The sequence below is a fragment of the Balearica regulorum genome, chromosome 1, assembly GCF_011004875.1.
Source record: "Balearica regulorum gibbericeps isolate bBalReg1 chromosome 1, bBalReg1.pri, whole genome shotgun sequence".
Taxonomy (NCBI): Eukaryota; Metazoa; Chordata; class Aves; order Gruiformes; family Gruidae; genus Balearica; species Balearica regulorum.
The window spans coordinates 201,242,128-201,263,700 of record NC_046184.1 but is presented as its reverse complement, the minus strand read 5'-3'; the positions used below and the strand labels follow the sequence as shown (position 1 = coordinate 201,263,700).

General features: G+C 40.8%; 1 protein-coding gene across 4 annotated transcripts in view; it reads right to left on the bottom strand.

Annotated features, from left to right (window-relative positions):
- The window catches only part of ALKBH8 (alkB homolog 8, tRNA methyltransferase), a 49,813-nt gene that overhangs the window by 18,848 nt on the left and 9,392 nt on the right, over nt 1-21,573 (bottom strand). For all 4 annotated transcript variants that reach the window (XM_075742278.1, XM_075742280.1, XM_075742276.1 and 1 more), the window contains 3 exons: nt 21,384-21,479; nt 19,912-20,016; nt 16,999-17,069 (listed from right to left, as the gene is read on the bottom strand). In XM_075742278.1, the coding sequence (XP_075598393.1) occupies nt 16,999-17,069; nt 19,912-20,016; nt 21,384-21,479 (272 nt within the window). The remainder of the gene's footprint in view (nt 1-16,998; nt 17,070-19,911; nt 20,017-21,383; nt 21,480-21,573) is intronic.

Sequence of the window (21,573 nt, the reverse complement as noted above, 5' to 3'; positions counted from 1 at the left end):
ACACAGGATCCCAGCTCTGTCCCTGCTCCCTACTTTTCCTTGGAGGAAAAGCTTCTATATTACCATCTCATGCTGTGTGGCTGCTCCCCTTCTAAACGAATTTCATCCTTATGACAAGCAGTGATGATTTGGGGAGGAATATATAAACAAAGGATTAATTTACTTGCAAAAGAGCAATGACATTAAGTAATTAGCAGCAATTGGAAGAGTCAAAAATCCAAATCCAAAACTGACTTTTGTTTATGAAGCAGACCGAGATCCTCAGCTAGAATATATTAAAGTTTTGCACTTTTTCTATTAACAACATATTTGACATTGCAATTCAGACAGAGAATCAAATTTAAGGAACCCACTGTGAACATATGAAGGAATTGTGCTTCATTCCTTTATCTAGAATAACTGCATCTGAATGCTTAAAAAAACCAAGCAAGAGTACTTCTATCCTTTGTTTACAGTACAGTAAAGAACATTTAACCCAGAAGGGTTTTTGAAGAACTCTGTTCTTATCTCTGAAAAGCCTATTACTGACTGAAGTAGACAACATTCCCACACTCCTATATGTGTCTTTATCCTGGCAGAACATTCTAAATTGTCGCTGTCACACACACACACAAAAGATTAACACATTTGGTCCTCTTTTTAATTTACTAAGGACTCACAATCAATAAAGCAACTCTGCCACTGCTGAATCAATCTGCTTCATGACAGCTTTGCTCCACAGGAGCTATTTCCAATTACTATTTTCGTTTTTACCTATTTTTTCTCTTAGGTAGCAGAGTCAATAAAGATCAAATTTCCAGCTAGCCCATGGTGCATCATCCAGGGACTACATTCAAAAATAAAAATAGTGGATGCTTTGATCTTATACAACTTTTACCTTCTTTCTTTTTACTATGGAAAAAGTGTATCTCTAAATATACCAAAAAACTTAAAATAAATAAACAGCCAATAATACCTACTTGTGGATTTAAATATCTTGTCATGATGCTAGGTTACTTAAGAGAGACTTTTCATGATAAGGGAGCACATCAAGCAGTCAGCAGCTTTCCAGGATGGCTAAACATCACAGCAAAGCGACACCCACATCATGAACATTGTTCCTGTGGTATAAAATACAGCAAAATGCAAAAACCTGAAAAGAATCCAGCATAAAAGAAAAAGGGAAGAAAGTGTGTTTTTCTTAACTTCTCAGGGAATGAGAACTCTGCACCACCTTTCAGTGCAATGGTATTGCACTTCATAAAAGAGCAGGAGGACGGAGGTGAATGACTAGTCTATCAAATAAGTAACGATCCAAAGGCAAAACAGAAATAATGCAACAGGGCTATAAGAACAATGTCAGTAAGAATGTCACTGCTACAGTGTGGAACGACAACACTGTTTTTCTAAGCTTTGTCTCTAATGTAATTTGTATTTGATGTTAATAGACTACCTTAGACGAAACATACTCTAAAGCTAAAAAAAGTACAATGTGGAATGCTTCTCGAGCCTCTGACATTATTTACTGAATTTTCAGAGAGCAAAGACACATTATCAGCCTACATAGCAGTTTCCCACATGTAAAACAGATGAAAAAAGAGTGTCTACTTCAAAGACAGCTGAGAGGTTTAAAACCCACACATGGAGCTTGAACAACACAGTGGGGGTCTATGCAGAGAGAAGAGCATGCTGGCTTACACAGGACTGAGGCAATCAATTAGTAATACACAGTACCTTTCACTGCAAAACCCATGCTAAATTCCAAAATTTGGAATTTAGAAAAATGATGAATCTTAAGGGGAAATAGAATGGGATTATCTCCTCTGAATAATCCACGTCATAGGACATTTATCTTATGTAACCTATGCTGATATTTACATCCTATATCACGGTCTCTAGCCATACTTCAGAAAACGAGTGCAAAACTGACAATCGTGATGATTAAATACTTCAGTACTGCCTACCTCAAAAATCTCTCAACACATGCACAGGCCTCCCCCATATCAGATTTACACCAAATTATACCATCTCTTGCTAAGCATCCTTATCTACTTAGGCACTATTGTGATGCTGGTCAGATGCTTACTATACTTACTAGGTTTTTTTCTTCAAAAATTGTATTCAATTTTCCATCCATGCAATGCATTACTATAGTCCTGAATTTTCTGTGTCATTTTAAGTACCTATATATTTCCTCCTCTTAACTGAAGTCTAGCTTACAAAGGCTTAAAAACTATTTCAATGTATGGACAGTACTTAATTCTTTTCTCTCTGAGGTATGACCTTATGATGCCTGTCTTTATAACCCCAAGGAAGAGAGTGTTTCAATTGAATCGCATAGCAGTATCTCTCCTAGCTATTACGTATGCCACTGACTTGATAATACAGATTCTCTTGTTGTCTGTACTCTGTTTACACGATTCGAGTAGTGCACAAGAAGAGGAAAATTACTGCAATTTCCAAGCTAACTCCTGTTGGATGAAGGAGCTTCAAATCCTCTACAGGCCTTGTCACAGCTAGCTGGAATATACACTACTCTCCTTTTGTACCAGGGGATGCACCTCTTGAGGTTCACCAACTCCAAGTCATCAGAAGTGTTTCAACCAGTACAACACCAACCAGGAGAGCTGAGATATGCCATGAACTCCTCTGCTGTGCCTCACCACTGATCATTTCCACTGAAGAGTAACTGCAATGCTGAAATTCAGCCGCTCTGCGTACACCTACATTTTTAAACAAAAGATGATTAGAGACAAGCTCCAGCCCTGAGGTCAAATGACCCACACTGCCTCAGGTCCACGCTGCTTGGAGGTATGCCCAAGAGTGTGATTATTATTTACAGTTCAAGGTGTTTGAAGTGTTAGGAGCACTATGTTGCAATTCACCCCAGCCTGCAGTTTTACAGCACAAAAATAAGAAAGTGCTGTATTCCTTAGGAGACAGCACAAGTGAGGGGAAAAGGGATGGTGAGGGAAGTAGATTAGCTGGAGGAAACCAAACACAGTGTAGTCTCATCCACCCTGCCTTTAGTCATATGAACTAAGCCTAAAACCACACTTCCATTATGCTTTGGAAAGACTTAGCTCCATATTTCGAGAATGTAACTGGAAAAACTGCTCAACTCCTGTGGTTTAAATCATTTCAGGGTCAGAGTAGTTTACTGATTTATTAACAACACCTAAATAACAAGCAACCAGTGAGCTAGACATTGAACAAGAGCATCACCAAAATAACAGATGAACCACAGCACTAGATACCTATGAAATGTTAATAAACACCTACAAATTTCAAAATAGCCTTCATAACTAATCCCACAGGGTGCACAGTTACATGCACACCACCTCCTCATAGGCCATGTGGGCCACCAGCACTCACCCTTCTCCTGGCAATGGGGGCTTCCCTATTCTCACACCCCTCCTGTGAGATGTGGGTGCTACACACATACACACCCCCCAGTGACAAAGGCCCCCCCGAGGCTCACACACGGGCACGCCACTGCAGCACCCTGTGCTGTCACCCCACTAGCTGGATGCCAGCTCCTTGTGGTGTCCTACTGGGCAGCTGCTCTGCCCAGCCTCGGCAGAGGTTGGGATGCTGGTGGTACTTCTGGCAGCATCACACCAATTTTTGACTGGTGCTGTTCCCACTCCAAGGTCTCTCCCTGCTGCTACAAATTTTTATGCTTCACTCCTACATGTTCTCAAGCTGACTTTTTTTTTGTTTCAAAAGCCTCTTTGTAATACCAGGGTTACTGTTTAACCTTGCTGATTGAACAGTCAGACTAGAACAACAACACAAACCTCATCCATTAAAGACTATCCATTAAATACGCCAATTCCTCCTAACTAAAAATACCAAGTTTCTCTTGTATGTCAGGACATTACCTATGGCCTTTGCACCTTCTCAGATCACCTGTGTTAAAACTCAATGTTGAATATTAAGACTCCTACAGAAAAGACTTTCAATTCCTACAATAAAAGGCAATAGTTGCCTTACCACTGCTTCCCCCTCTCTGCCACCATCAGTATGAATTTCTCCTTTCTGTAAAATGCTATCCAACCCCAGCATATGACCTTGATGTCCTTTTGTAAATCCAGAGACAAAGACTCAGTCAAGCTCTCAACAATATCCAGTTTATTCAATCTCACTAACATTCCATTTTCATCCTTTAATAAATCGCCTCCCGAGCTCTTAGCTTAAACTCTTTTAGGACACAGAAAGCAAGAGGCTAATGCTGTTAGTCTTCATTTAATTTCTTTTATTGACTTAGCCTCCTCTGCAATATTTTCCATTCTTTCAGTCATAAATCTTCCCTCACATCCATGGGTGCTACTACACTGACATACAGGGAATTGCTTCCACCTACACCAGGGCAGAATGTGCCCCAAACATATGAAATCACTCATTTTCCTTTCCAAAGAAAAGGAGCTTTCCAAGATTTTGTATCACTTGCTCTCTAATGGAGTACAGGTCAATGTAAGGGTACAAGAGTACTCTTATACATTCCAATCCTTGGAGGGCTCAATCTGTTCAAGATGTAATGCCCAGATGTCACAAGAAAGCAGTTCTGCATCCTCAAATACACCTCCTCAGACTTGTACTTAATGTATAACTCTATGTCCTGAAAGCAAATAATCCTTATTTACATGTTTAATGCTGTATCAAATGTCTACCAAGATACCACTGAACAAGTCCTTCTAACACAGGTGCAGCTGTTCTGTAATGAGTACAACTTTATATGCAAGCACGAGGACACTTACAGGATTCTGGTATGCACATTCGCATTTGTGGTGGTGTGCATATCTGTAATTCTTTCACACATTAAAATCTTGCAAGTTCTCAAGAGATTTTCAATATCTAAGTAGAAAAGGAAACACTTCAGGGTTCAGAAAGAACTTATCACCTTTTTAAAATCATAGATCATTTACAAATACCTGTGGAAACACACTATAATCAGCAATTTTCATGTTACCGAGGTTGCAAATGCGTGTAGCAGGACTCTATTCACCCATAATCTTACTCTCATGCCACCCTACGTGCACATTTATCACTCTGTCATTGATCGTTATGACCTTTAATTGCAAGTTTTCTACGACAGAAGCGGTGTAAGGGACCGTGAATAGGGCCTCCACGTAACATAAGTAATAATTGATACAGGACAAACAAGGCCTTGGCTGAGTAATACTGCCAAACGTGGAATAAGAAACACCTACAGTAACGAAAGAGTCATTTCCAGGAAAGAGGACCCAAAATACTTACGTTCCGGGTAGTACACTCATACCACATACTAATGTGCCACCACTGTTGTGTAACAGTCCAAGTCCTTAAAGGTTCAGGGTATTTTGGGGCATGGGTAAGACAGACTGCACGTTCATCACCCTGTATAGTCTTTCCTCACTCTCTACAAACATCGGGGTTGTTCATCACACCTCACTCTCCTCTGCAGGTCTCAGCTTTCTGCTTGTAATGCTGTAGTACAGGAATCCAACCTAATTTTAAGTCATAGGGTGGGAATAGTCATTCAGTTCAAGATTAAGACATCTACATTTGGGCATAGATTTTTAAAAATCCTATTAGAGAACTAAAACCTATGAAACCAAACACTAGATGTCCAGTTAAGTCTGAGCTCAGTCACCCTCAAGACTGGACTGACCCAATCCCCATTGATTACAGAGCAGCTCAGGCATGCAGCGCACATGTACACACCTACCTGTAAACACTAAAATGTGTCTTAATCCTGGACTGAATACCACTGACAACAAGTTATTAAGTAGGGCACCCAAGTATGGATTCAGCAGATGCCTCAACTCTGTTTAAAACAGTTCTGCCTTAATTAAAATCTCTTTCTGCACCATTATCACTATAATAGTGCCCCCTACATACTGAGAAAGTAGTGTGGAAATAGTCCAGTGCTCAATATCTGTATTCAAAAGGATGAAATGAGTTTACCCAGCCTGAGCTTCACACAAAGGCCAACTAGCCCTTCTCACAACTCCATCTGACACCTGTCCCAGAGATCATTATGATAACAGAGAATTGCCAGAATACAAGACATGCAAGCTGTGCCTTCCCAAACTAATTCTTGCATCATACCTCACAAGACACAGTTTTTAATCTATTGCTATAGAAACTACCATATGGCCTGTTTCTTAATCCTCTACTTCACTGTAAAAGGGAAATCTACTAAGGAACAAAGATCCAGGCATGAATTTACAGAAATGGCTTCAAGACACAAAGAAAAATCACTCCTTAGCAGACAAAAGCATATAACTCAAACCCCACAAAATCCAACAACAAAAAAAAACCAAACCAAAAGTCATCTTCTTGGTTAATGCTGTGTCCTAGGGCCATAAAGTATAATTCAAAACACAGCATGACACGGAAAGACTTCTTTAAAATCATGTGAAGAAAATTGTTTTACCAGTTCACACAATTGCTATGTTTCACTCCATGGAAGTACCACACATCTGACATATGTATTATTTTAAAGCAGATAAAACAATCAAAAAGGAAATCACATTTTCATGTTTGGACAGGCAGTATTCCAACACGGCTGATTTTCATCACAAGCAACATTATCTCTTTCTTTTCTCATTGCCTTCATCTTTGGCTTCATTAGCCCAATCTTCACATAATGCAGCCAAAAGTTACACAAAAGGGTTCTACCAGGGCCTCAGCATCTGGCCCTGAGTTATCAATGGTTTGCGTGAACGTGCACTGCAGAGAGATGTATGCAGTAACGGAGGAGGAGGAGGAGGAGGAGGAACAAGAACATCTCACAAGGAACTGTAAAGTGTCTGGTTTTCCCTGCTCTCAGCTGCACCATCAACCTTGGTTCCTTCCAACCATTCTTCTGCTGCCCCAGCAAACAGACCAGAGCTTCACCTGCACTGCACCTGCACCTGCCACTGCAGTAGTGGCTGCCTACCCACTTTCTTCTCCAGTAAGGGCACACACCCCTCCCTGCCTTGATTCAAAATCTTTCTGTCGAGTGTATCAGCATCACAGGTTTGACAGCTCTGGCTCCAGCACTCTTTTAACTGCTCTCAATTGCCAGTTCCTCAACCAAAATTTCCAGTCAACTCTACTGAAACAAGAGTTCTGTGAAGTAACTCCTCCTGAAACACTCAACATAGCTGGAAAGAAAAACAAAACCAGATCACTGGAGCATGCAAAATGCTCAGATTTATAAAGATAGTCTAAATGCAGACAGGCTTCAAACCCTACTTGCTACACTTACTGGTATTATAAAATCCAGTTCAAAGCCAAGAGAGACAATACATCACAGCAGGAGTTTAACAAATAAAGCTTGTTTCTTTACTTATAGACCACTTGTCATTATTACTGACTGACTACTAGTCATTTCTGCATGAAATTTGCCACAGTCTTAAAATAGGCTCCTATGACAATAGAGATGACATCACTGGCTAATGAAATTAGATTTCTTTATTGAATTCCAGAACTGAAGTACGGCTGAAACACAACAGCTAAAGATAACGACTTTTTAATGCCCCAGAGTTCAGCTTGTTTGCTGTTAATTTGTGGCAGACACCAGGATTCCATTTCATGCATCAAGTACTGATCTTCTAAAAATAACATGGGGAATAGAAATAGCTTCCACTGACAAACCTCTCGCAGAAATTAAAGATTCTTAAAAGAAATAAAGAAATTAGTGACTACCCAAACAACAATACAGAGATTTCTATAAAAAATTGAACCATATTTCAAGAATGACAATCCAAAATCTGACTCAAAAATAATTTCTGTAAAAATTTCTGTAAAAATATTAATTGAAGTGTAAATGCTCTGTTAGTTTTCCTCTATTACAATAATTACATTTTTCACAGGAATAAATATCAATTTCATATTTAAACAGTTAATTCATTCCACCACCAATGAAAAGTAGTTCATGTATCACGGTGAAGGGTACATGGTGGGGGGCGGGGGGGGGGGGGATAGAAGTGGAACAAAAGCGGAAAAAAGGTTTTAGTTTAAAAAGAGCAATATCGTGCATCATAATATTTTTCCAAGATTCTTATCTATCTATATATATACTTCCACATAAAAACCAATTAGAAATCTCTAGCAATAGCAAGACACTTTTTAGAGAGTACATTTGGTTCCACTGAAAAAAAAATCAGTATTTGTGTGTCACAGTAAAGCCATAACAGCCAGACGTCTGAGAATTGGAAATGAAATGATGCTGCCTCAGCATACAAAATAAGCACACTACAGAAACAGCAAATAGCCTGGAGACAACAGGTTCTGTTAAATCAAATTGGCAAAGGAATTATGCAGAAGTTTTCCTTCATTATTTAGCAGCTCTGACCACAGTCAGAAAATCCTAAGCCCTACTGCAGACTTCAAATATTTTAGAAAGTGTTTCACTCGCAATAGGATTCCAGTGTGACTGTGAGAAAACTAACTGGAACTATACGACTGTTTTCATAGCATCTCTCTGTATTTTTCCATGTGATACTCAGTGGATTTCATTTTCAAATTCCTTATAATTGCAATTTCTTTTTTCTCTCTTTTCCACACTCATCTCTGATGCGCTGCTGATGCAACTGCCCAGAGGAGTTCAGGAGATGAGCATTCTTGCTACATCCCTTTCTCAACACCAACAACTGAAACACAGGATGCTAAAAAGAGCAACCAACTGGGTGGGATGAAAGCAAAGTGGTAGGAAGCAGGGGCCACAGCTCTGCAGCCAAACTAATGGACCACACGCAAAAAACCATAAAACTATCACACAGAATGGAGTACAGCAACTTCCTACTCTGGCAGACCCAGGAGAAATATCTCAGCAAGCCACAACATATTCTGCAGATAAGAAATCCTACAGCAATCAAACTACAGGCTGCCCTTCCTCAGCAGTGAAGTAGGATTCTAGCCAATTTAGGACTTATTAGGCCTTGTATAGTGGAGAACAGCTTTATGGAAAGGCATGGTAGGTGACAAGTTTCTTTCTTGGATGGAGAGAAAGGCAGGCTGGTATGAACCCAACAAAAGGGAGACAGGAGACAAAGCTTTGCAGAGCTATTTGCCCAGTATTGGCCCACTAGTAGTAAATGCCAGACCTTGGAGACTCACCACAGGGACAACTCATACAAAGACACACCTGGAAACTGTACTGTCTCACCAAGATGACAGGGGAAAAAATATTTTTACATACAAAACTTTAAAAGACAGGCTCTGTCATAGCTTAGCTCTGATTTTGTTCCTCCCAAGGAGCTGAGGAGGTAGTGGAAAAGGTAAGACCTCGATGCTGCTGTCTTGTTTCTCAACACATTACTGCCACCTGGCTTCTAGAAAAATAATGCAAGAATCATTGTTCTGAGGACAATTCTGTCCGAATGCTCTTCCTGTAGCATCTCAGTGCTAATCAAGATTGGTTAGCAGATTCCTACAACACCCGAGAAACAAAGCTTGTCTGCACGAGCTGTGCTGGGTGTCTTGCTGTTGTTAACCTTTGGCTAAAATAGGAGTTAGCCTATAAACAACCAAGGCTGTGGAAGGAGACAATTAGGTATTGCAGGACAAGTGCCCTCTGAACAACTTACATGAAAGCTGGGCTTTCAAGATCCTTACAAAGGTTAAAATAACTGATCAGGGGGAAACATCAGCAGGACATGTAAATATCTGTGAACAGACTCCTGCATGCAAATGGGGAAGAGACATCCAGCACAGAAATAAAAACTCAAAAGACTGTGTACTGAATATTCACCTCTCCCAAAAAAGACAGTAATACTGTTATAAACACTCCCAAGAAGGGCTGCAGGCTTTGCTTATCTCAGAGGGCACAATTCTATGTTCAATTACATCAATAAAAGTTCTCCCTTGATTTTGATGGGTCTTGTATTTGATTCAAGCTCAATGACAGTACATTATGGTAAGACATGGACAGAAAGAAACATACATTTATACAGAGTAAATGCAAACGGAAGAGAGAAGCCTGATGCATTTAACTTGTGGTGCTCAGGACACCTTTCACATGGAGAAGCTCTTCAGTAATTTTCAAAAATGAAATACCACTTTAAATGGAACAAACCAACTAAATTTGTATACAATTATAAATATAGTCCCTTTAGGTTTCCAGCTAAATGATACAGAAATCATTGCAAATCACTATTCTTCAAGAACTGATAAAAATCTCTGACTGCAAGAAAGGTACAGCTCAAGAAACCTGTCTTACAGATCTGAAGAGCACACCATCGAGCTTCAGGAATCCCACCAGACTCACTTGAACGAACTTCTGAACTCAGCATTAGGTTGTAATGATTAAAATTAATGTCTTCTATTGTGGTCAAGAGACATTTTGGTTCTGCCAATCTAATCTCTTTTTAAATATTAATCACTATTACTACTATTTCATCTACTACAATCATGCTGCTAGCATGGACAGAGGAAAAACTTGGGTATAGCCACTACCAGAGTAATTCATTAAATAGTAAGATGGTTTCTGCCTTCCCTTGGAAGAAAAATACAGCAATATTAATGTAAATAGTAAATGAAACTGAATCAGCAAGTAACCAAAATAGGCAAATTAAGAGCGGGACCACAAAGTTAATACAACAATATCCAGTGCCTGCCCACCTTGTTAGAGCCCATACAAGACATGAAACAGGTACTAACTGTCAAAGGCTGGGTACAATCTAGACTTTCTAAAGGCTTCTGATAAAATCTCTCAAGCAGCTATTACAGAAACAGCTGCTGCTATAGCAGCTACAGCTTTCTGTTTGTTAACCAAGACAGATTAGCAATAGATCAACAGATAAGAAGCAAAAGTGAAGGGGAAAATGGTCCATAATCAGCCCGAGAGATGAGTTGTAGCAGGGTACCTCATTCTATCGGTTCTGGGATGACCATCGGTCATACGTATTTCAAAAGGTCTGGTGGCGTTTCTCCTCTGTAACATTGCTCTGCTTTCAAGGCTTAAGAGAGTCACAGCTTTTCTTCATAAATCAAAGCACTTAATATCTGCAGGCTAAGACACGATGAATATGTGTTCAGCTGAACAGAAGTTAGGCAGAGGTCAAGGATCCACAGATGGCCCCTCTAACCCTGAGCCACAAATCTGACTCAGACCCCTGAAGTTTCCCTCTCACAGACGTTAGGTCAGGTGCTTAGCCACAGCATCACAGCAGCTCTCAGGGTTCACACCAGCCTTCTGCTAGGCCAAGGCATAAGGACAGGAAGCAGAGTAAGGCACTCAAGGAAGAAAAGCAGAACCTAAGGAGAAGAGAATGACAAGCCTGGGGCTTCCACATCAGGGCTGGATGTTAGGAAAGAGGGACAGAACAACATAAATCATAGTACGGTGCTAACACAACACACCTGTCAGGAAAACTATGACTGTGCTTAGCCCTTCGGCATTGGACAGCAGGTATCCCATGGCAGTCTCGGACAGAACGGGGCAGAGCTGATGAGGAGAAATCGAGCGCAGTGTGTCACTAGCTGTTTATTGGGATAAGCTCTGCAGCCAGGAAGGGAAAATTCTTTTATGGGTTGGATATGCTCACAGCACTACTTAGCTCATTATAGAAATCTTACCTCTGTATTTCTAAAATTCTAATGAATCAAGGCTTACATGACAGCATGTAAAATGGCAAAATAAGAAAACTGGAAAAACAGACATCTCAATATTGATCAAGCTCCCGCTGCAAACCTACAAAAGGAAATTTGACGCAGGCTTTAACTAGGATTTTTTTTTGAGACAGCTGCAAACTTGGCCAGGCTCCTGAGATGGAATACTGTGAAATTACGTATCTTTAGAGACACCAAATGGAGACACTGAAAATAACACCTAACTCAAGTAAATACAGTAAATTCCTAACAGAAAGGACTGTTCCCTGTTTTGCAGTACTTTGTTCAAATTAACAGACATGAGACATATGGTTTGCCATTAAGTTTAATAAAAATCACTCTGAACTGATTTTACCCCATTGCCTTTTGTCTCCTACTATAACAACTTCTAAATTAAAGAAAGTTGTATTCAATAACGCAACACTGAAACTGATATTCATTAATATTTTCAGTTTATCAGCTCCTATAAAGAAAGGGTGAATGTGGTGATTTATAAAATGCCATTACAAGCCCATAGGGCATTCTGGAAGTCTCACTTTTTTCTGCAGTTTCCCAGGAGATGCCAAAGAAATGGGTCAAAAATAGACAAGTGATTAGCCTGAGACCCTCACTTTTCCTGGAGTTTTATGGGACAAGACACATCACATCTCACTGCTTTGCCCTCAAACTATTTCGTGTTTTTTATAAGCTAGGCAGATGTACAAAGTAATAGTGAGCTATTTCTCCTTCAAATTAAGTTTAACCTGTCTTGCAAACTCCCCAAAACACAACCTATTACACCAACTAGAACAAAATTGAGCCACTTGATTTCTCTGTGCCTCTTGACAAAGCTGTTCCATGTGACTGAGGTAGGAAAGAGAAACTCATACCTACATTTCTACCTCATTTCACAAAAGCATAGGAGCTTGGATTGTTGTAGGTTATCTGATGCAAGACAAATGCAGAGTTGTAAAGAATCACACCCTTTTTTTCTTCTCAAGATTGATTGTTCATATTTAAAATGAACACATATGCCACATGCCAATAACTATTCCTTTTATCAAGATAAATCAAGTTTGCAAAAACAAAACCAGAATAGCATACAGTGCTTTGTTACTGCGTATTGGGTCTGGCTGAGATGGAGTTAATTTTCCCCATAGCAGCCCTCACAGTGCTGTGCTGTGTGTCGGTAGCAAGCAAGGTGTTGATAACACAGCAGTATTTTGGCTACTGCTGAGCAGACAGCAAGGCTGTCTCTCCAACATTTCTTCCCCCCTGCAGCAGTAGGCTGGGGGTGGGCAAGATCTTGGGAGGGGACACAGCCAGGACAGCTGACCCCAAGTGACCAAAGGGATATTCCATTGTGTTGGTTTTGCGTGGCAAGGTTTTGGTAGTGGGGGGGGGGGGGGTTACAGGGGTGGCTTCTGTTAGAAGCTGCTAGAAGCTTCCCCTGTGTCTGATAGAGCCAACGCCAGCCAGCTCCTAGACGGACCCACCGCTGGCCAAGGCCAAGCCCATCAGCACCTCTGTGATAACATATTTAAGAAAGAGAAAAAAAACAGTTAGAGAGCGCTTTTGCAGCCAGAGAGAGGAGTGAGAAGATGTAAGAACATCTGCAGACACCAAGGCCAGTGCAGAAGGAGGGGCAGGAGGTGCTCCAGGCGCCGGAGCAGAGATTCCCCTGCAGCCCGTGGTGAAGACCATGGTGAGGCAGGCTGTCCCCCTGCAGCCCATGGAGGGAGGATGAGGGGGTGTAGCGATTCCACCTGCAGCCCATGGAGGACCCCACGCTGGAGCAGGTGGAGGCACCTGAAGGAGGCTGTGACCCCATGGGAAGCCCACGCTGGAGCAAGCTCCTGGGCGGACCTGTGGATCTGTGGAGAGAGGAGCCCAGGCCAGAGCAGGTTTGCTGGCAGGACTTGTGACCCCGTGGGGGACCCACGCTGGAGCAGTTTGCTCCCGAAGGTCTGCACCCCGTGGAGGAGACTCACGTTGGAGCAGTTCGTGAAGGACTGTCTCCCGTGAGAGGGACCCCACGCTGGAGCAGGGGAACGATGAGAGGAGTCCTCCCCTTGAGGATGAAGAAGCAGCAGAAACACCACGTGATGAACTGACCGTAACCCCCATTCCCCGTCCCCCTGCGCTGCTGAGAGGGGGCGGAGGTTGAAGCTGAGAATGAAGTTGAGCCCGGGAAGATGGGAGGGGTGGGGGGAGGTGTTTTAAGATTTGGTTTTATTTCTCATTCCTCTACTCTGTTTTGCTTAGTAATAAATAAGATGAATTCCCTCTCTAAGTTCGGTCTGGTTTGCTCGTGATGATAATTAGAGAATGATCTCTCCCTGTCCTTATCTCGACCCATAAGTTTTTTTTTCATTCTACCTTTTCTCCCCTGTCTAGAGAAGGAGTGGAGTGATAGAGCGGCTCTGGTGGGCACCTGGCCCTCAGCAAGGGTCAACCCACCACATCCATACCATATGATATCTGCTCAGCAATAAAAGCTAAGAGAAAGGAGGAGGAAGTAGGGGGTATTACAATGTTTGTCTTCCAAAGCAACCACCACACATACTTGAAGCCCTGCTTTCCAGGAAGCGGCCAGACACCACCTGCAGATGGGAAGTAAGGAATAAATCTTTTGGTTTTCCTTTGCTTCCATGTGTGGCCTTTTGCTTTATTAAACTGCTTTTATCTTGACCCACAAGGGGTTTTTTCCATCTTATTTGCTCCCTTCCCTGTCCTGCTGAGAAGGGAAGTGATAGAATGACTTGGTGGACACTTGGAATGCAGCTAAGGGAAACCCACCACATACTGGACAGACTCATTTGCCACTGAGAGAAAGACTGATTCTCAATAACGTGATTTAGGCTGCAAGGTATCACTGAAGACAGCAGTGGCACAAAATGTGGTTGGAGACATGTCACTAGTGGTGCACCCCAGGGTCAATACTGGTGCTAACACTGTTTAACATCTTCATTAATGACCTGGACAATGGGGCAGAGTGCACTCTCAGCAATTTTACAGACAACACAAAACCGTGAGGAGCAGCTGATACACTAGATGGTCATGCTGCCATTGAGAGAGACCTGGACAAGCTGGAGAACTGGTGCCAAAAGGAACCTCATGAAGTTCAACAAAGGGAAGTGCAAAGTCCTGCACCTGGTCCGGAATAACCCCATGCATCACTACACACTGGGGGCTGATCAGCTAGAAAGCAACTTTGGCAAAAAGGACCTTGGGGTCCTGGTGGACAAGAAGTTGAACATGAGTCACTAATGTATTCTTGCAGAAAAAAAGGCCAACAGCCTCCTGGGTTACATTAGGAAGAGCACTGCCAGCAGGTTAAGGGAGGTGATCCTTCCTCTCTACTCAGCACTGGTGAGGATGCATCTAGAGTACTGTCTCCAGTACTGGGACTGGACTGGGCTGGGCTTCCCACTACAAGAAAGACATGGACTTATTGGAGCAAGTCCAGCATAGGGCCATGAAGATGATTAAGGAGTATCCTTAAATCAGGAGATTTTTATATATTTGTATCTTTAATGGAGAGAGATGTTATGGGGATGAGAGCCCCAACATCCACCTGCTAATGCAGGAGGAAGGAGAGGAGAGAAAACCAGTGAGAAAAGCTGTAAGTGGTGTGCGCAGTGCCGAGCAGGCATCTCTGCCAGGCAGCCTACTCTTAACACAACCAGTTAGGACAGGTAACCAAGCAGGAGCATGTGGGATGGTACAGAAAGCAAGCACAAGATCTTGAGAGACCTGGGACTGATCAGCTTGAACAAAAGACGGCTCAGGCTCAGATAAGATGGTTCTTATCAATGTGTATAAATACCTGATGGGAGGGAATGAAGTAGAGGGAGCCAGAGTTTTCCTAGTAGTGTCCACCAACAGAAAAAGAGACAACAGACACAATTTAAACCCCATGTGATTCCATCTGAACACAAGAGAACAGGGTGGGGTTCTGCAGTAGTTCTGAAGTAGCCCCTCCCCTTTGGAGATTCCAAAACAAAAGCACTAACAACTCTACTACCACTGTGCATACCACCCTCACAACTAATCCCAGACATTCCTACTCTAGAGTGAATGTTTTTGTGAATGGTGGACAAATACATCTATGGTAATGCTGAGAGGACTGGCAACACTGACACCCCATTTTCAAGCAACCAAGAACACACATGTGCCACTGCCACACATGTTAATGAAAAAGCTATCCTTCCTTAGACTCACCCCTAGACCCAGGAGCTCCACATCCATTACACAACTTGCAAGAAAAGAAGAAGTCAATGGCAGAGCCCAGACTAAAGATTCAAAAAATGTCAGTGCTTAGAATATCCAGCCGTGTTCCTCTTTGCCTGAAGAGTAAGACAAACTAAGAGCAATAATCGAAGTTGTTGCTTTGTAACAGGAGAATGCTATCAGTAATACGGGTACACAACTGTCTAAGCACACACATCTGTGTCATCTACCCACCACTGCAAGAAAAAAAAACAGTAGCAGATTAGATAATTCTCATACAGCATTCATAGTTTTTCATTGGAAAGACTAAAAAGTCAAACCTTTATTACCTACTGTGATAACCTGTTCTTAGCCTTGTTAAGCTTCTAGTTACCCAGTACAATGGGAATACACTGCAACACATGTAACTCCCCTGTCACAAAAAGCCCAAGACAGCAATGGAAGCAGGCCTTGCAGATGTGTAGAGTACACTCAAGAAATGCGTAGGAAGATGGGAACACCAAGTAGCAAAGACTTGCTGCAGGTGTGCTTAAGGCAGAGAAGGTAACACAAAATTTGCCAATGCAGCAGATGAATCCAACTAGAGTAAGAGTAAAGACACTAATTAGAGCACTGAGACTAGATGATATGGACTGTTTTCAGCCCTACTCTTGATATGTTGCATGACTTCATGGTATTTCACTGTTGTTCCATTTCACTTCCCACTTTTTATCTACATCATCTGCGCACATTGGAAGCTCATGAGATCAGTCTACTTCTGTCTGCACCACGACTCGCTCTGTAGGGTTCAGACTTTGACTGGCCCTTCTACAGTTAATACATCTAGATCAGTCTACTATAAGGTACTCAATATAAAAATAACAGGAGGCTTATGAGACCAGAGGGAACAGGGGATGACACAGGGAAAAGATTGAAGTAGGAATATAAACAGGAATGATATGCTTTCTAAGATGAATACAAAATGAAGGAAGGTTGATGGAGAACTGGATGCTAAGACTTGAAAATAGGGTAACACTGAAAGCACTGGCAAATCTTCCAGTGACAACATCTTATTGCGCTTACTTATTTAATTAGCATATCATATTACCTTACACGCTTGATATTAAACTCAGATGAGTGTGAGCAGACACCATGGAAAATCAAATTAACTCGTATTAAACAACACAAAAATGAAACTTCTCAGTAAAGCATCATCAAAACACATACAAACACGAAGTTTACCTCAGCTCCTAAACTGAGAGAGATTATTTCATCCTCAAAAGCTGAATGTGTATCAATATGAGGAGGAATTCCTGTGTACGAAAAAACAAAAAAAGTCAGTATAATAATAATGAGTGCTATCTCTGTTAGCAGGCTCTACTGCCATGGATGTCCACATAAAAAAAATGTACAGTAGGCTGTACAGTTGAACAAACAAAACTTACCATAAAGGAGCAAGTTGCCTTCCAAAAGAATTCAGGACAATTGTCTGATTTACATGCCCAGATTAGATGCACAGTTAATGCAAGTGTCCTGTATCCTCAGTGGAAATATCTAGAAGACATTTCAGAGCATCCAAAGGCCTCATTCACCCTCTAAAGACCCCAAATGTTCTCCTTCCTGCAGAGAGCACCTGAAATCACTATGATCTCAAGGTCAAACCCTGCCTCTGCTTTGCAGTTCCCAGGAGAACTCCACACACCATTGCTAGGCTAATCCATGGGTAGTACATCTGTTGGTGTGTGTATGAGTAACCACACAGAGTTAAGAACTGCCAAAGGGACAGTTCTAAATTTTTTATTATTTTTATTTCAAATCTGCTGTTGGAAAGAAACTGCCATTTCACACAGCTCGTGCCACACATTTTAACACCAAGTGCTGAAACAGCACTGTGCACACCACAGCAAGATCTCACCGCATGGTGGGGAACTGTAGCCAGCAGTGGAGCAAGGCCAGCATACAGCTCAGGAGAACTGCAACTACACCTTCCTTTGACACCACAGCAGGCCCAGACAGAGTAACTCCTATGTGATCCAAACCAGTTATATTTGCTTAATAAAAATTCTACCCACATTCATTTTGGACACTATAGAATTTCTGAGCTGAAAACATTTTTTCTCTAACAGTGTCAGTCAGCCCTATAAAGCATCCTTATTACGCGCCAGATTTTGCCTCCAGATGTAAATATTCTGAATTCTGTTAGTCTCAGTGAAAGTAATATTGTTTGTTTTGATGTTTTTGTTTGTATATGTTTTATGAGGCCAACATTTAATCTGATAGGAAATCAGTGAGACTTGAAAACCAAGGACACATATCTGTTTGTGTTCACTCCTAAGTTTGCCTCAGTATAAAGCACTGAAACTGCCTTCAAATCCACACTGAAGTCAATGCAATTCACTGTGCAACAGGAGAACATCAACTGCTCCCTTCAGCATCACCCAGACAATTCAATCAAGACCACATTGACCTACGTACCTGCTGGATGGTAACTTTCAAGTGTAAATCTACAACTTTAAAGATCATTACAACCCTCAAGAAAAGTGTCCTCAAAAAGGAATTCATTTAATGTGTCTTAAGCATAGTCCCTACAGCTGAGATACCCAAAGTCATCAGTCACTTTTTAAAATCTCAAGTGTAACTTCCAATGACAATCTGGTTTGGAACACAGATACTAAAGGTATTAATCTGACTCCCTCTGGCTCATTCATATCCTAACAATTTGCACATAAGAAACTGTATTTTGCCCCCCCCCTTTTTTTTTAAACTGCTTCTATTCTTGATAGAAATCTACAATTCTAACACCTCCTCTGATGTCCCAGCCAGAAACACAAGACTGTATCAATTTAACACACTGTCAGATACATAAACCAACAGAATCACCTTTTCAAGCCCCTGTTTGGCAGACACTGTATTAGCTGTCAGACATTAATTCTGAAAGAAAAGCTGTTGTCCTTTCTTCCTAAGGACAAATAAGATATCCGCTGTAGAAAGGAAGCCAAATACTTAGCCTTGATAACTGATCTTAGCAAAAAGCACAGCACGTGAATTACTATTCCCTAGAGGTGTGATTAGAAGCAAATGTCTCTTCAGATGTCTCCAGTTCGGGAAAGAAAGACAGTAATTTCTTATTCCTCAGATAAGGGAAGACTGCTTGTATCATACTTATGAGTACATATACTATATATATTAACATTATATCATATGTACTAACAGTAAGAGCTGCTTCCTGAAGATTGTATGCACAGTACAGGGAGCAAGAAGAGTTTGGAGTGAAAACAATCACTTGAGTACAAAACCAAAAATGACTATTTATTCCTGTATCTTTTTCATTTTAGTTTCCATAGTTATGGCCTTGGACTCTGAAACACCATCAATTTCTGTAACAGTGGTATCAAAAAAATGTACTTCTCAACAGAAGCTCCCAGGTTCAGAAACCAGTATGAAGGCTTTAGTTTTGATTCAAAGCATCTGTGGTCACAAAAATACACTAAGTGGGTGCTTAAATCCTGTCCCTATACCACATCACATTTAGATGCTATTCTCTTCTGATTTTCTGTTAAGTTGTACTGGTTTGGCTGGGATAGACTTAATTTTCTTCACAGTAGCTTGTATGGCTATGTTTTGGATTTGTGATGAAAACAGTGTTGATAACACAGGGGCATTTTAGTTATTGCTGAACAGTACTTACAAAGCATCAAGGTCCTTTTTGGTTCTCATGCTTCCCTACCAGCAAGTCAGCTGGGGGTGCACAAGAAGTTGAGAGGGGACACAGCCAAGACAGCTGACCAAAGGGATATTCCATACCATGTGATGTTGTGTTCAGCAATAAAACTAGAGGTGAAGTTTATCGGAGATGCCATTGCTCAGGGACTGGCTGGGCATCAGTCGGCTGGTAGTGAACAATTGTTTGGGGCTTTTTTTTGCATCACTTGTTTTTCTTTGTTTTGTTGTTCTTTTCTTTCCTTTTTAACTTATTAACCTGTCTTTATCTCAATCCATTAATTTTCTCACTTTTATTGTTCCAATTCTTTCCCCTGTGGAGGTGATCAATGAGGTGGAGTGAGCCAGTGGCTGTGTGGTGCTTAGTTGCCTGCCAGGGTTAAACCACAATGTAAGGTAAAGAGCTCAAAATTTTTGAAGGACTAATAAACTTACCTTGTCCAGGTTCATACTGATTTATAGTCAGTTGGTCAGGTTTGTGTTTTATATATCCCTGCTTCAAGCACTTCTCCAAGAACAGGTCACAAATTTCAGGAAGACCTAGTTACAGAAACAAAACTGTAAGCAAGACAGGATAGTTTTTTACATTTTCATCCTTTCTTTTTACAATAAATATAATAACTGGGCAAAACACATAGAAACAGCTTCAGAGATGGGCATCTTTAATAACAATCACTCTGCATCTGCTGTGACATGCACAGATCAGAATTGGGGCCTTGATTTACAAATTCAATAGATTTATAACATCTTGCAATTCGAAAGGCCATTCCTCCAAGGCCTCCGCATTCAAAAGTGGATCAGGCCTACTCCTTACAAATGCAAACTGCACTATCTCTGCACATAAATAAAAGCATATCAAGTCAGATGCAAAGTTTCCACCAACTACAATACAAAAGTTGCAGTCGAGAAGCAACATTGTTACACAGGAAGTCAGAAGCAGAAAGCTCTCTAAACAATTTACCCCCTAAAAATCTGTTACTGAATTAAATATCACCAAAAATTCTGCTGAAGTTAAACTGGTCTTGAAACAGGAATGAAAGTTACAGTACAATGAATCTTTGGTTTGCTATTCCACCTGAAGACTTCACTGTAAAATTCTGTTGGAGGTAACACCCACAAACATGTTAATAACAGCCCTTTAATGTATCTATTGATTTTTATTTTTTAATTGTTCTCCCACAATTAAGTGCTTATGCTTTTCTCACACATAAAATATTCTAGCTGCGAGACTAGAAAATAATTGAAATATCAATGCTTTTATGATTGTATAGCTTCACTGTTAAAACCACAATGTAACCACAATCCTTCTGTTAGAAGCTACAGCCACAGGCATCACCTTAAACATCTTCAAGTTTTATAGGAATTTAACTCCCCTATTTTACTATTTTTAAATCTAAGACTATAAGATGACTCACTTGCTTTGCTCTGACTCACAGCTCTCAACTCCAAATAAGAGTTATTCAAACCTTTTCAAAATTGCTTTCAGTCCAAAGGAAATTTTATTTTGGTGTGCATCCAGCAAGCCTCAAGCTAGTCATGATAAATATACACAGCAATATACATCACAACCCCTAAACAAATGAATAAGTAATTGGTAACATATAATTGTTTTATGAAATAAAAGCTAAAAAAAATAGTATGACAGTTACAATCCCAAAAGCCTTATTTGATTGGACCTCAAAGGGCAGCAACCCTTGGCTGCAAGTGATTGGAAAACAAGCTTCATGCACTCACAGTAATTTGGAAAGGATCCCATTCAAAAGCACTGTTCAATGTGTGCTTAAGATACAGTGAAGGCTCTCCTTTTATTAGAATCTCACATCCATATCTAAGTGAGGCTTAAAGGCTTTAGATAATGGTTCCAACAGCAGTGAGAAATAAATATTATTTAATAGGTAAGTTCTCACCTCCAGGTAAAGGTTTGTCTTTATCAACATTGTTGTTATCATAGCAAAACTCATATCCAAAATGTTTTACTCTTCTATGTTTTAAAGTCTTCTGGGCTGCAAAAACACACAAGTAAGATTAGACTACATAAAACAGTATAAGCAATTTGCTGTGTTCCCCTATTCCATCTCATCTGTTAAATCAAAACAT